Raw genomic sequence first — 16205 nt, 5'->3', positions numbered from 1 at the left:
GGGTTGTTGGTCTGAATATAGCATCTCATGATGTGTTGTTGGGCTAACATCAGCATTCCCTTAGAAAGGTAGTGGACATGATATTCTGCAGCAGCTACCTTTGGCAGTATGGCTCACCTGAAGCTTGGCATGCTGGGCATACTAGGCATGATATGTCTCATAGTCTCCATGATACTGGACTTCCTCTGGGCAGTGTAGACGAGACCACCCAGGAGAATTACTATCGCTACAGTCACCCCGATGGCAATACCCACTGAGATGGAGAAAGACAGAAAGAGAATGGAATGACTCATCTTGTGGTATGAAGGAAATACTTTAGATCAAGGATATACTGTAGCACGTACCTGAAGATGCCACCACCCCAAATGCGTTAATCTCGCAAAATTCGCCTTCAAATTCTGGTGGACATCTATGGATAAAATCAAAACAAATATATAGTCAAAGGGAGGAGGGTTTGTACACATATTGGGCTGCAGGTTGCCTAGTGGTTGGAGCATTTTACCAATAACCAAAATGTTGCTAAATTTAAACTGGCAAAGTGAAAAGTCTGTCATAATGTCTTCAAGCAAGGCAGTTACCATAATGTCTTGTTTATAAACCACGGCTTATACATGGATTTTGAAAACATTTTCAACCACAGCTGTTAATACATGGGTGTGGCAAATACACAAATTAACATTTTTAAAACCGCTTCCACCAGCAAACTTTTTCACAGATGATTGCTTGACGACATAGAGGTCTCAGAAACTCATGTACAAAGTTTTCCAAACATATTTCATTCTTCAACAAATTAATTTTGGTAGCACCCTATGACAGATGTTTCATATTAATGTACAATATATGCAAGGGTCATAATTGATCTTTCGCAAATGACCCGCCAATCTTAGTTACTCTTGCTACGCCCGTCAAGCTGCGCTTCTTTGTAAGCAGCAACTTCTGTACAGCCAAGCACAAAGGAGAAAAGTAGCATATTACCGGTCAGTGCAAGTGATTCTTTTCAGAGTAATACCTCTTCATATCCTCCAGATCGAGGGATTGCAATATGCAGAAGGATATGTTCACAATATTCAGATAAACAAGGAAGAAGAACAATCATACAGATCTCAGTGAAAGAATAAGAAACCCCATGAACTCAAATGCGACCAGCACAGCCTTGTGGACGAGTCATGCTCTTGCACTGCCAGGTAAGTTCTATTTATATAGCTATTTTTCTTTCATCAGTCAACATCATCCCATCAACTTCAGGAGAAAGTCAACTGTTAAACTAAGCCTACAAGTGCCCCAACGTAACAAAATAATATCTGAGGTATCTGGCTATCTAGCTAACGTAATGGTAAATAACTATAACATCAGCTGTAGATAACATTGTTGTCTAATAAATAAGTATGTATAAATGTTGACTAAAGCATTTCACAACTCACTGTAAACGACTCCCCCCTGTAAACCTTTCGTAAACCTTTTGAGTACCTGCTGTCGGAAAAGGCACACCATTTCACCATTTTGAGCCTTCATATCAAAAGTTTGATGGACCCTCTTCAAGTAGTGACCGGTTGTTATGGTAGGATTGGACAAGGAGCATTTGAGGGAGGGGTTTTGCGAAAGGTCAATTCTTCGAGCATATATTGGTGTGGTTAATGCTTGGGATTTGTATACACACAAAGCTATAAAATTAATGGTGCGGTTTATAAACAGTGCGGATTATAAATGGGGAATTAGAGTAACCCTAATTACTTCCAGGTCTTTGCTGTAATTGAGAATGTCTTCTAAGTCAACTAACATGGTAAAATAAAGGAACATTCTTTTTTTAAATAATGGTAGTCTGTTGCCACGCCTCATTTTAGTCCATTTGAGTTAGGAATTACTTCCATGTAGGTGTGACTGTCCTAATATGGACACCATGGCAAAATGTAATCAGTGTGCAGCAATTATAATAGCACTAATAGAAGTTAATGTGAAAGTCAACCTACATGCACAGAGCCTTGCTGTCGTCAAAGTAGCATGTTCCACCATTTGTACACTGGCATAGAGGGGGCATGGTGGGTGGGGGTTCAAAACCTGTCAGGGTTCAGAGGTTAATACCTGACATGTACAAGGTCAAACCAAGCAATGCACAATGCGATATAAGGAGCACAATTTATTAAAGCAATTCAAACTGCACCTTTTATTTAATTTGAAAACCAACTGATGGTGAACCTTTGATGGTTCATTTATACGATTGATAAATTACTCCCAATCGCAATATACTCTATGGTATCCAGAGAAGAGTAATGCTGCCAATTCAATCATGCAGATTTTGTAGATGGAATTTTTATATCATTATTTTTGGATGGAAGATGTAGAGCTCGGTAAGAAACAAAACATCTGTAGCCAAATATCAAAAATAAATAAAAATGAAGCATTAAATCAGCCTTATTTTTGCCAAAAGTTCACATTTGACATTTATTACAGTCATCAGGCCACGACCATTTTACCTGCATCACATTCAGTTTGACTGCCAGAGACAAAGTTTGTTCCCTCAGGGCAGGCGCAGGTGTAACCTCCAGGTCTGAGCAGGCACAGGTGACTGCAGATGCCTTTACATGGACTTTTCACTTACACACAGACACATACACTTGTAAACAACACGTGTGACTGAAACTGAGATTGCGTTTTCGTTTATGTCAAACAGGAAACACAGTGTTACTTACTGCGTATGGAGTTGTATCTCTGCTGCTGGTACACACTGATCTGGGTAAGCCAGGGTCCAGCTGTGAGCAGCTTGATTTTAGTGCCACGGCCAAACTTGTCCTGACGGAACACTTCCCCTTTCTCCTGGGTGCTCCAGTAAATGTGATTCTCAAAGACGTTGATGCTGAAAGGTTTCCTCACGTCTAGGCCCACAGATACAAACCAGAGGGTTAGGAACGACAGGAAGAAAAACGGTTTAGCAAATCTCTTAAAGATTCTGCCTCAGAGACCAGCCCCAGGGAGCAGAGGGCTGTGCAACGGGCCAGTACTGTGTTTGTGGGGTCAGTATTCAAATATGGTTGCAATTCCTCATCGCACTTTGGCAACTTCTTATGCGCGGTCTTGGGAGTCTGTGAGCTCAATCTAGTTAGATTTGCATCACATAATGCGTTCCCTACAGAGTGTAAGAACATGGTCTGTACTTCCTGTTTGAGTGAGCACATTTCTCACCATCAACTGTCCCAAGTCTGCTAGGAGTTGCTGTGATTGAAAAAAATTATTTGGGGCAAGATAGAGGATAGAGTTTTGCTCAAAGAGCAGTGGGTTTGTTTAAAAACCATGCTGAAGCAATACATAAGCACTGAAGACAGCTGCCTAGTCCGCTCAACCACATTCGGGAACCAGTTTATTATTGATGGTTATAATTCAGGGCATTCAAAAAGTATTCAGAGCGGTTCCCTTTTCCCCATTTTGTTACATTACAGACTTTGAGACAGTTTTGGCCCCATTTGTATCCTTCAATCCTATGAAGTAGGCGCCCAAGCTTCACCAATGTAAAGTGCTGTCCGACGATCTTCTCCAGAAGGTAACACTGACTCAATACGACTCTCCTTGGCATCAGACCAGTACACCCGGTCACCGTTGGCGTAGTCGATTGACAGGCCAGTGGGCCAACCCAGGCCATCTGGAACCAGGACATTCCGATGCTGCCCATCCAACCATGAGTACTCAATCTTGGCTGCAGTTCCACGGTCAGCCCAGTACAGCATCCTGGTTGAGGAAAGTAAAGTAGATAAGGACAAGAGAGATGTTTGTCATTCTTATAAATTATACAGATGCCGTATTTTAATTGGATCAATAAGTTGTTGCTGAGAATGTTCCTGGACAGCAGGACATTAACCTGTTTCCTACATTTACTCCAATGACATGAACATTTGTAGTTCTAACATTTTCTTTTTCCATGCAGTTTTCCAGGAACGCGCAGAAGAGTGAGTGAGTGAGTGAGTACCCGACTGACTGACTACCCATTGTTAAAAAGCATTGTGTAGTTCACATAGCGTAGTGGTTAGATATTCAACTGTTATTGTATGGATGATCATCTACAGTAATCTTTGTACAAGAGTACAATTTATTTCTGTTAATAAACATTCTGTTGCCCATGTTATTTCAGCAAGCATGTAATTGCTCGGGAAAATGTTACATTTAGAAACAACACAGAGCTGAATTGAGTACCAACAGGCCCTGTGGTTTTGCGGGAAAATCCCCAACCTTGATGCACATTATTAACATTTTGACCCTGGTTCAATTCCCCTGTCAGACATTCCAATTTTTGTATCTCAGAAATATTTATCCACTCTGTCCTTTTCAGCAGTCGCAACAACAATATATATGCACTCTGTAATACCTTGAATCTCGTATTCTTTAAATAATAATTGTATTTTGTGACCCTTTTATACTGTTACTCTTTTCTAAAGAAACAAATCAGCCATGGAGCAATTGGAGTTATTATTTTCATTAAAGAAACAAATCAGCCATGGAGTAATTTGAGTTATTATTTTCATTATAGGAACTGTATAGCTATAAGTTAACAATCTAAAGCAATCTTTGTAGAAGAGTACACTTTAATTAATGTTCTGTTGTCTACATTATTTCAGCAAAAATGTAATGGCTGAGGTAAAAGTTGCATTTGGAGACCACACAGAGTTGATCTGAGTACCAGTTGTTTGTTTGTTTGAAGCACAAATGAATGAGCCTATTTTGACTCAATTTTGGAGCATGTTGGGGGACGTCATCGCCAATAATGAAATTTCTAATATTAAAAACACAGATGAAGCACAAACAAATAAAATTACGGCACAAACCGGCACAAAAAAACAATATTATGTTTGTTGATTTCAGAGGATGTTGGAGACTGAGTGACCTCAGAATGACCAATAAAGTATTCTTTAATATCTATAAAATGATAGCAGCACAAACGAAAATGTTAACCGCACAAACGAAGCACAAACAATTGAGCCTATTTTGCCGAAGTTTTGCGTTGGGTGGGGTGCCAACTTCTCACAGCTTGGTTCAATGCCCATCTCAGACTTTCACATTTTTCACATCAATTTGAGCATTCCGGAGGACAGCGAGAACAAAACCAAAGAAATGTAACTGACGTTAAGGGGTTCTGCCTTGGCCTCTCTAGGGCTTTTGGATGATGAGGCAAAGACGACACACTATTTTATCAGAAAACAACAAAATGTACTCAAGCTATTTGTCCATTCGATAACGCAGATCTTCATGTTAAAAAAATGACAATATCTCATTTTCGAAAACAAAATGTATGGACTTATCACACCCAACACTACCCACTGTTTAAATAGCGTAATGGTTAAAGACACATTCTGCCACATAGAAAACCGTGGATTGAAACCAGCCAGGTACAACAACATTCATCCCTTCTAATCGCAGGCCAGCTGAACTAGGCTTGCCTGGTACCTTTTCTGGCTTTTCAACACAAGTGAAATCATTCAACAATCCACCTTCCTAGCCATTCAACTTTAAACTCTCACCCCAATCGTGGGTTGACAGCCAAAGCTGAGGGGTGGCCGATGTCTGTCTTGACCAGATGCTTTCTGTAGCGCCCGTCCAGCATGGCAACCTCTATCCTCTTGATAGTTGAATCGGCCCAATACAGGTTCCTATACACATGGACAAACACAACCGGTTATGTTGATGCTTTAATATTGGAAGATCTGATTTTTACAAATTGATCATTACAGCTGTTTTCTACTAGTAAGAATGCAATATTCTCTACTAGTCAACAATTCTACAAGCCTCTCAATCACATCTCATCCAGCATAGAGGGTATGATGCTGTCATTTCTGAATGTGAATTCAAGCAACTAATCTACTTTTCTCAGTAAAGGTGCAACAAAAAGTTCTAGGTAGGGGCAATGAGCTGCCAGGCTCACAAACTGCACATTACTACAATGTGGAAGGGTCTCACAAGTTAAATGTACATGAACATTATTGTAGTTACTATATTGGGACTATAGATACCACCTCCATGACAATATCATTGATCATTATTTCAGCAAATAGATTGTATGGCACGTTTATAAATGTAATAATAATTCAAACGTAGTTTAAAGGAAAACAAAAAATAACAGGATGAAAGTGTGCATAGTCCTTTATTACAAGTAGAGCCAAACAACAAAATAATTCAGAAATGCAACCACGCCATCCTACCTGCCAACCCAGTCAACAGCAATCCCGTCTGGTGAGGTCACGTATTTGATGCCTAGGTCCACGGCGGTGGCTATGTTGTTGCTGTTATCATCCACTGTCGGTATATATGCCCTCTTGATACCGGCGGCAGCGTCGTCCTTCGCGGCCACCGTGAAATACACCATACCTGAGAAGGACAGGACAATTTAGTCAGCTTTCTTTGAGCAGAGCACACTGACCAAAGAGAGAGTTTGGTCTGACAATGGCCAAATGTGTTTATTTCTGTCTGTGTCACAGGAAGCAGCTAAATTGTCTGTATGGCGTACTGAGTCCGGTGTTGTTATGGTCCCAGTCATAGTCCAAAGCAATGATGTGCTCCTGTTCCACCAGGAAGTCATGAAAGGTCTCCGTCTGCAAGTTGAACTTCTGGATACGGATATTCTCTGGGAGCAAAAGGAGAGGCCCGGCACCTGGAATAATCAGCTTCAGGTAAGTTTGAGCGGTAAAGTAGGAAAAGGTTTACAGAAAAACATCAGTAAAAGGGTCTCCAGAAACTTGAACAAATTAATAGCTATTGTAAACAAAGCTTTATTCAACAATGAACTGTGTGGCTTATGAGTAAGCTGAAAGACTCAGTTTAATGGAATCATTATACAAAGTCAACAAAGTTTTACATTATCAAAAATCTTATCAAATATCCAAGATGGTGGAGAATCCAAGATGGCTGGACTTAATGTGTCAGAGAGAATGAAAATGAGACATTCCATTGTTTGTCTAATAGTACAAAAATAATAGTACAATAATATTACAGAGATTATATCAACAGCTGAATTCAAAGACTTACAGCATACTAACATAAGATGAAACCAACAAACTGTTCATTCCACAAACAGTTTATTAGTGAAATGGTCTTCAGTTACATAGCATTAGCATAACTATGGTAGAGGTATGTACTTACCCTCCGCTTCACATTCGTTGCCATTACCCACTTTTCGGTACCCTGGGGCACACACACACTCGTATCCTCCCTTAGTGTTCTTGCAGATCTGTGGGCAAGTCCCGTGTCCCTCACACTCATTGATGTCTAGGAAAAGATAATGCCCATGGAAACGATATATGCTTGTTAATGATATTACTGTCGCAAGGTCACGGTTGGGTGGGTGGATGTTAGCAAATTAGTTGGCCAATCCATATTTAATCCACAAATGTATTAACTGACAGATCCACTTCCACTTATTTTCTAAGGAAAACTTTATACAAAAAATGTAAAATGAATAACCTCAGAGAGGAGTACACTAAAGCTGTTTTTTTTTTACAACAAACAAGATTTGACTGTATTTCCTTTCAGAACTGGATCAGGCTTGTAAATTGCATTGTTAACTGTGATGCTTTGTACCTATGCACTTAAAGGTGCTGTCCGGGTCAACTTTGTATCCAGGTCTACAGGAGCAGATGAAGCCGGTCCCATTCAGGTTAGTACACACGTGCTGACAAAGTTTCTCCTCACAGTTGCGGTTATGACCAACATCTGGACAAGGGCACAATTCTTCACTTACTTCATCTGTCTAAATAATATTTTTATAATTATACCATAATACTTAATAGACAGTAATATAACAATACAGTAATTTGACATGGACATTTGTTACTGTGTATGAAAGCAGAAATAATGTTCTTAATCCTTTAGGCCCATCAATCATTCCATGCACATATTATTTTTCTTATTACTGAATTCAAAAGGGTACATTTTGTTGTAAAGAACTTTGATAACCACATCAATGGCTCTACAAAACACTGGCCTGTATGGTAGGGTGGTGAGAAAGATGTTATTCAAAAAATACCATTTGAATTATGTCTGGTTTGCCAAAAAACATTAGCGATTTGGGAAAAATTGTCATAAAAGACCAAAATGTAACATTTTGGCCAATCTCAAAAGCATTATGCTTGCTTTAAGACATCATCCCCACAGTTAAGAATGGTGGAGACAGCATCATGGTGTGGGGATGCTTCTCATCAGCAGGAACTTAGTATCTTAAAATTAAAGGAACAATAGATGGAGCAAACCACAGGGAAATACTGTAAGCGAACCTGCTTCAGTCCTCTAAAACACTTGTGTTTTGAAGGAAATTCAGCACGACAATGATTTGAAGTATAAGACCAAAGGAGCATTGGAGTGGCTCAAGAACAAAAAGACAAATATCCTACAGTGGCCCAGTCAAGTCCAGATCTCAATCCCATTGGGAATCTACTGCAATATTGTGGTGCGGGTTGCAACACATTCCTTTATTTATTTTTTTACACAAATATTTACCAATATAAAATCACTTAAAAATAATATATTTTCAGTTTCAGGGTGTTTGAAAAAGACACTACCATTTAAAATTCAGTAATATAAGAAAATTGGTCAGGGGCCTCAATACTTTTGCAAGGCACTGTATAATACATTGGGAATAGGGGGGTTGTTAGACTCACTACAGCCAATCTCGTCAGTGAGGTCTCCACAGTTGTCAATGTGGTCGCAGACATCAGGCTGAGCCACACACTGTCCGTTGACACATTTGAACTCTTGGGGTGTGCAAGGAGCCAGGGTGGGGTCTCGGCCTGCAAGAAAACGCATACACAAAAAGCATTCATGAAAAACCTACCAGCAACCATACACACAGTCTTGCACGCATGCACAAACACAGTATATTCAGTATACTTTTTCTATCCGGTTTTACTCATTCCCACTTAACAACTAAAAAGCAGTAATTTCTGTAATCTCCTCCAAAGAGGTATTGGCCAGAATAGTTTTTAAGCTTGTTTGTACAACTGCCAAAAAAGTATTGCCTTTAATGTCGTATATGTAATAATAATGTACATTTATAACAAGAAACCAGGCAAGCCAACTCAGCCGGCCCGCAATAAAAAAATTTGCCATCTTGAGATTTGAACCCAGGTTGCCCGCATGAAAGGCTTTGTCATTAAGCACCACACCACGGAGCTGTACAGTTGAACCAAGACAACCCCCACAATGTTGCATTAGGGTTGCATTAACTAAGTGTACACCTCACTAAAGGTTGCTGATTGTATTCACCAAACCTACCATCCACAACATATTGATTTGGGTCAACATAATTGAAACCTAAACCCTACTAAATTTATGCTGCTTACAGACATCCGGCATTTCGTCACTTCCATCTCCACAGTCGTCCTTCTGGTTACACAGGTTTCCGGAGTAGATGCAGTAGCCGTTAGCACAGCGGAACCTTGATGGCATCTCGCACGAGATGTTGACTGGCAAACAACAACAAGAGGTAATTGGAATCAAGTAATTTGACAGACACTTAAGATGATGTTGGCTATTTTGATGACCCTGAGCGATATACTTTGATGCCTACTAGATCTATCCATGATATCAAGCAATATTAATATTTCATAATAACAATGAACAAATACAATATTCAATAAGTCTCAATCAATAAATGCCTAGACAATTAATGGAATGTTTGCTCTTTGAGTGAGTAGAACTGATTTGATTGGTCCCAACTCACGGCTCAGACACATGCAGTATAAAGTGTTCCTAGCCTGAATAAAGAGTTAGCCTACTTTATCCAGACAAGGTTAGAGCTGAAGCATTCATTTTGTGTGTGTGTGTGTGTGTGTTTGTGACCACTTGTGTGTACACTCCTTGAGTCTTACAACATAAGCGGAGCTCCTCATCGGAACGGTCCCCACAGTCGTTTTCGCCATCACACACATAGTTCTGCTGCACACACAGCTTGTTTGCACACTGAAACTGATTGTTTGGGCACCAGCGGCCCCCTGGGTAACGAGTTGCTATGGTGTGGCAAAAAGTAGGAAATTAGTCATGTACAGAATGTGCATACACAAGAACTGGTGTTGCATAATGGCTAGCATTTGTGTTGAGAATTGACTAGCATTTGTGTAGTAAAATGGCTGAGATTGGTGATTTACAGTATATTTGTTTAGCGAAATGGCAACCACTGATGTGGTTAAAATGTTAGCATTGGTGTAGCATGACTCATTTTAATAGCAGTTCTGAAATACTAAAATTACTAGCATTTAGGTAGTGAAATGGCTAGCATTTGTTGTAGTAGCAAAATGGCTAGCATTGGAGCTGTACAATGGTTAGTACTGGTGTTGCAAGATAAATACAGTAGCATGACTCCAGCAAAATGTCTAGAAATGGTTCAGTTAAATGGCTAGCATTTGTGAAGTGTAATGGGAAAAAGGCTAGCATTGCAGCACCAAAAAGACAAGAATTGTTTAAGCCAAATGGCTAACTAACTGCTACAGTTTCTCTAGCAGAGACTTACGACAGGAGCTCTCGTCAGAGATGTCCAGGCAGTCTGGTCGTCCATCACATTTCAGAGCAGCGGGAATGCAGTGCCCTGACAAGCACTGGAAATACCCAGGAAGACACGTCTGCAACTCTATGAATAAGAGGAAGGGTGTTGACTAGGTGAAAGAGTGTGGGTTCAAGTACCTTTCAGAACCACTATTCACAGAAAACATTCTGATGTTACAGTACATAACAAAATTAACAGCGAAAAGTCCTGACTTTTCAAAATGCTCTTGTAGGCTTTTAAAAATAGAAAGGTAAGGTTTATGGTTAGGGTTGCAGTTATGTGGTAAGGTTAAGGTTAGGTGTAGAAAAAAAGGATTGGTTATTAGAGGTTTAGAAATTGAGGAAAATATGTGTCCTGAAAACAATTACAAACTTGAGTGTTCAGAAAGATACAGTATATATAGTCAAATAACACAGGGGGGAGAAGGGTAATAATTAGATGAGGAAGAGATATAGGTTCATCTTACCACAGTCGCGCTCGTCCGAGTTGTCTCCACAATTGTTGTCATGGTCACACACCCATTTTCCTGGTATGCACTGCTGGTTGTCACATCGATACTCACTCTCCGAACACGGCCTGGGCACTGTGACCAGACACACAAAACATAGACAAACGCACCGACACACAACACACAGACAGACATACAAACTCTTTAAACCAGAAAAGGAACCAGACAAGCCTAGTTCAGCTGGCCTGCAATTAAAAGTGTTACATTTGCGATAGATTTTTCAGCTCACGTGTCATTGCTGCTATTCCTGTATTTCATTTGCACTGGCCGACGTGCACCTTAACCCTGCCCTCGCAGGGTTACACACACGTCTACCTTGGGAACCTCATTGCTGCTATCCCTGCATTTCAGTTGCACATGCTACCCTACTCCTTCAATTTGCCTCCATTGCAAATTAATTTGTGAATTTTCCACTGCACATTTATGATTGCCATGTGTAATGCTTTGCATTAATGGCACACTTATTCATTCCACTTGTATATACAAACCCGATTCCAAAAAGTTGGGACACTGTACAATTGTGAATAAAAACAGAATGCAATGATGTGGAAGTTTCAAATTTCTATATTTTATTCAGAATACAACATAGATGATATATCAAATGTTTAAACTGAGAAAATGTATCACTTTAAGGGACAAATAATTTGATTTTAAATTTCATGGCATCAACACATCTCAAAAAAGTTGGGACAAGGCCATGTTTACCACTGTGTGGCATCCCCTCTTCTTTTTATAACAGACTGCAAACGTCTGGGGACTGAGGAGACAAGTTGCTCAAGTTTATGAATAGGAATGTTGTCCCATTCTTGTCTAATACAGGCTTCTAGTTGCTCAACTGTCTTAGGTCTTCTTTGTCGCACCTTCCTCTTTATGATGCGCCAAATGTTTTCTATGGGTGAAAGATCTGGACTGCAGGCTGGCCATTTCAGTCCTAGGATCCTTCTTCTATGCAGCCATGACATTGTAATTGATGCAGTATGTGGTCTGGCATTGTCATGTTGGAAAATGCAAGGTCTTCCCTGAAAGAGACGACGTCTGGATGGGAGCATATGTTGTTTCTAGAACTTGGATATAACTGTCAGCATGGTGCCTTTCCAGATGTGTAGGCTGCCCATGCCACATGCACTCATGCAACCCCATACCATCAGAGATGCAGGCTTCTGAACTGAGCGCTGATAACAACTTTAGTCCAGATGACATGGCGTCCCAGTTTTCCAAAATAAACTTCAAATTTTGATTTGTCTGACCACAGAACACTTTTCCACTTTGCCACAGTCCATTTTAAATGATCCTTGGCCCAGAGAAAGCTTCTTTTTTGACCTATAGAGTTTTAGCTGGCAACGGCGAATAGCACGGTGGATTGTGTTCACCGACAGTGTTTTCTGGAAGTATTCCTGAGCCCATGTTGTGATTTCCATTCCAGTATCATTCCTGTATGTGATGCAGTGCCGTCTGAGGGCCCGAAGATCACGGGCATCCATTATGGTTTTCCGGCCATGACCCTTACGCACAGAAATTGTTCCAGATTCTCTGAATCTTTGGATGATATTATGCACTGTAGATGATGATAACTTCAAACTCTTTGCAATTTTTCTTGGAGAAACTCCTTTCTGATATTGCTCCACTATTCTTTGCGAGACACTGCCACTCTGAGAGGCTCTTTTTATACCCAATCATGTTGCCAATTGACATAATAAGTTGCAAATTGGTCCTCCAGCTGTTCCTTATCTGTACATTTAACTTTTCCGGCCTCTTATTGCTACCTGTCCCAACGTTTTTGGAATGTGTAGCTCTCATGAAATCCAAAATGAGCCAATATTTGGCATGACATTACAAAATGTCTCACTTTCAACATTCGATATGTTATCTATATTCCATTGTGAATTAAATATAAGTTTATGAGATTTGTAAATTATTCCATTCCTTTTTTACTCACAATTTGTACAGTGTCCCAACTTTTTTGGAATCGGGTTTGTACATATTCTTCAAATGTTTCTGCACTCTATTTGTTTTCTAAACTAACTACATGTCATTGTACTGTACTTGTACTGTTCAATGACAGTAAAGTTGAATCTAGTCTAATCTAAATGCACTGTGTCTTTAACCACTACACAATGGCGCTATACACTTGCCCAGTGTCTGTACAGTATCTCAACATTAAAACATTATGTCACGCATTAACATCACGCCAGGTTTAAATATTTTGCTAGACACCATCAAGCATTGTGCTGAACTGACTAACAGTTCTTATTATGTTTATTTCCACCACAAATAGCATCTATGAAATGTACGGCTATAGCCACTGGCCATTTTAACAGCTTATTAACCAGTAATAGGCCTACTAGTATCTACTAATTTACTACTTGGAATAGTCATAATATTTGAGCAATTGCTAGCAAGACTGAATATGAACTAAATACAGCCAAAGCTATTTCATTTCATGGCACAACATTTTTTCTTTTTCTTTCATTCGTGAATGACATTGATACAATATACACTCACATAAAGGATTATTAGGAACACCATACTAATACTGTGATGACCCCCTTTCGCCTTCAGAACTGCCTTAATTCTACGTGGCATTGATTCAACAAGGTGCTGAAAGCATTCTTTAGAAATGTTGGCCCATATTGATAGGATAGCATCTTGCAGTTGATGGAGATTTGTGGGATGCACATCCAGGGCACGAAGCTCCCATTCCACCACATCCCAAAGATGCTCTATTGGGTTGAGATCTGGTGACTGTGGGGGGATGGACATGGTCAGAAACAATGCTCAGGTAGGCTGTGGCATTTAAACGATGCCCAATTGGCACTAAGGGGCCTAAAGTGTGCCAAGAAAACATCCCCCACACCATTACACCACCACCACCAGCCTGCACAGTGGTAACAAGGCATGATGGATCCATGTTCTCATTCTGTTTACGCCAAATTCTGACTCTACCATCTGAATGTCTCAACAGAAATCGAGACTCATCAGACCAGGCAACATTCTTCCAGTCTTCAACTGTCCAATTTTGGTGAGCTCATGCAAATTGTAGCCTCTTTTTCCTATTTGTAGTGGAGATGAGTGGTACCCGGTGGGGTCTTCTGCTGTTGTAGCCCATCCGCCTCAAGGTTGTGCGTGTTGTGGCTTCACAAATGCTTTGCTGCATACCTCGGTTGTAACGAGTGGTTATTTCAGTCAAAGTTGCTCTTCTATCAGCTTGAATCAGTCGGCCCATTCTCCTCTGACCTCTAGCATCAACAAGGCATTTTCGCCCACAGGACTGCTGCATACTGGATGTTTTTCCCTTTTTACACCATTCTTTGTAAACCCTAGAAATGGTTGTGTGTGAAAATCCCAGTAACTGAGCAGATTGTGAAATACTCAGACCGGCCCGTCTGGCACTAACAACCATGCCACGCTCAAAATTGCTTAAATCACCTTTCCCATTCTGACATTCAGTTTGGAGTTCAGGAGATTGTCTTAACCAGGACCACATCCCTAAATGCATTGAAGCAACTGCCATGTGATTGGTTAATTAGATAATTGCATTAATGAGAAATTGAACAGGTGTTCCTAATAATCCTTTAGGTGAGTGTAGGTGACGATAACAGACTTTCTCGTCAAGTGAAAAGACGAGCAAATCATGGAAACTCCTACTCTTTTACTGCCCAAGTGATTTTATCTAGCGTAACCCAAAAAATCATGCACTTTGATGCGCACTTTGAAAATCCACCAGAAATAGTCACAATACAAACAGTTTTATTTTAGGCTTACTATAACGTAACTACTGAAGGTTGTAGCCAACAAAGTAGTTGCAACATAACCGTGAAGAGCCAGCAAAGTTTTTGTCTATCCGGAACGAATCCTAATGCAAAATTTGCTAGGACTGTGACGAGATTCAAAAGCGGGACCTATTTACTACAGGTCCGCATCTCTAACCACCACGCTATTTAACAAGGGCCGGTCGGTGGCTCGGTGGCACGCTCGCTCAGTCGCTCACTCACTCACTCAAAGACATTCGCTGTTCTTGGCCGGCGCCAATTACACGGTCCAGCAAAAATGTGTGGAAGAGTTATAGTAGACTGTTGTGGAGAACCTAATTTGGGGGTTACAAAGTCATGGTTTAACAAGACTATTGTTGATGACCCACTTACCGCAGTTCCTCTCATCAGAGCCATCTCCACAGTCATTGCTGCCGTCACACTTCCAGCGGATGGGCACACAGAGGTGGTTGTCACAGCGGAAGTCTCCCAGTGGGTCACAGGTCAACGCCTCTGTTAAATGGGTCAGGAAGGGATTAGTAAGGGGTAAAAAAAGATTAAACTTGTCTAGTTTTTATTTTAAGTTATTTTATTATCAGTAGTTTATGAGGATTCAGACTACTTAGGTCAACCAAAGCTGAGCTGCTCAAGCTCTTTACTGTTTGTCCGAACCTGGAGTTTATGGAAATATTATCGTCAGCCTACTATACAAACGTGGTCTACAGTCATGTTCGGACAATGTAAACCTTATCAGAACGTACCACAATTCCGCTCGTCGCTGCTGTCAATGCAGTCATTGGTGCCGTCACAAACAGCCCAGGCTGGGATACAGCGGTAGTCAGAAATACAGGAGAACTCTGTAAGCTCATCGCACTTATGTTCTGGCCCAACTGTAGAAAGGAAGAGACAGAGGAAGTAGTTAGAAATAAAGTGAGTACATTTTCAATCACATTTTTTTTTATTTCTGCCCATAAAAACGTGCTCTTGGGCAATCCCTTCAAAAGTACAATTACTTTTAATAATTTCCAAAAACAAAAATCTTAGTACATAATTTAAAGCCCCAAATGAACTGAATTTGATATAAATTGCATTGACTCTTAAAAGAAAAGCACAGACTCCAAATTTGCATCAACAATGGACAAATACTGGACAAATATAGCAAACTCACCACAGATCCAATGCGGCTCATCTGACCAGTCTCCACAGTCATTGTCAACATCACACACGTATTGGGGCTGGATACAGTGTCCGTTGGCACAAGTGAACTGTCCTGGTCGGCACGTCTTCTGGGCACAGGCCTCCATGTCTTCATCAGTCCCATCAGTGCAGTCGCTGAAGCCGTCACAGTGCCAGGACACAGGAATGCATTGTTTGTTTTTACACTGGAACTCATTCTCAGCACACCTGTGGTCACCTAGTAGATGGGAGGTAGATGGTG

General features: G+C 40.5%; 1 protein-coding gene across 1 annotated transcript in view; it reads right to left on the bottom strand.

Annotated features, from left to right (window-relative positions):
• The window catches only part of lrp2b (low density lipoprotein receptor-related protein 2b), a 94023-nt gene that overhangs the window by 10258 nt on the left and 67560 nt on the right, over positions 1–16205 (bottom strand). Inside the window, exons 59-77 of the mRNA XM_029120088.2 lie at positions 15936–16181; positions 15529–15657; positions 15161–15280; positions 10977–11093; positions 10478–10594; positions 9840–9977; positions 9312–9434; positions 8631–8759; positions 7555–7686; positions 7117–7242; positions 6485–6628; positions 6180–6345; positions 5502–5630; positions 3497–3717; positions 2688–2870; positions 2472–2591; positions 1968–2055; positions 345–409; positions 118–253 (exon numbers count right to left, since the gene is read on the bottom strand). Of these exons, the coding sequence (XP_028975921.2) occupies positions 118–253; positions 345–409; positions 1968–2055; positions 2472–2591; positions 2688–2870; positions 3497–3717; positions 5502–5630; positions 6180–6345; positions 6485–6628; positions 7117–7242; positions 7555–7686; positions 8631–8759; positions 9312–9434; positions 9840–9977; positions 10478–10594; positions 10977–11093; positions 15161–15280; positions 15529–15657; positions 15936–16181 (2629 nt within the window). The remainder of the gene's footprint in view (positions 1–117; positions 254–344; positions 410–1967; positions 2056–2471; positions 2592–2687; positions 2871–3496; positions 3718–5501; positions 5631–6179; positions 6346–6484; positions 6629–7116; positions 7243–7554; positions 7687–8630; positions 8760–9311; positions 9435–9839; positions 9978–10477; positions 10595–10976; positions 11094–15160; positions 15281–15528; positions 15658–15935; positions 16182–16205) is intronic.

Source organism: Esox lucius, chromosome 5, assembly GCF_011004845.1.
Source record: "Esox lucius isolate fEsoLuc1 chromosome 5, fEsoLuc1.pri, whole genome shotgun sequence".
Classification (NCBI taxonomy): Eukaryota; Metazoa; Chordata; class Actinopteri; order Esociformes; family Esocidae; genus Esox; species Esox lucius.
The sequence above is the reverse complement of the archived record's forward strand: the minus strand, read 5'-3'. Positions and strand labels throughout refer to the sequence as shown.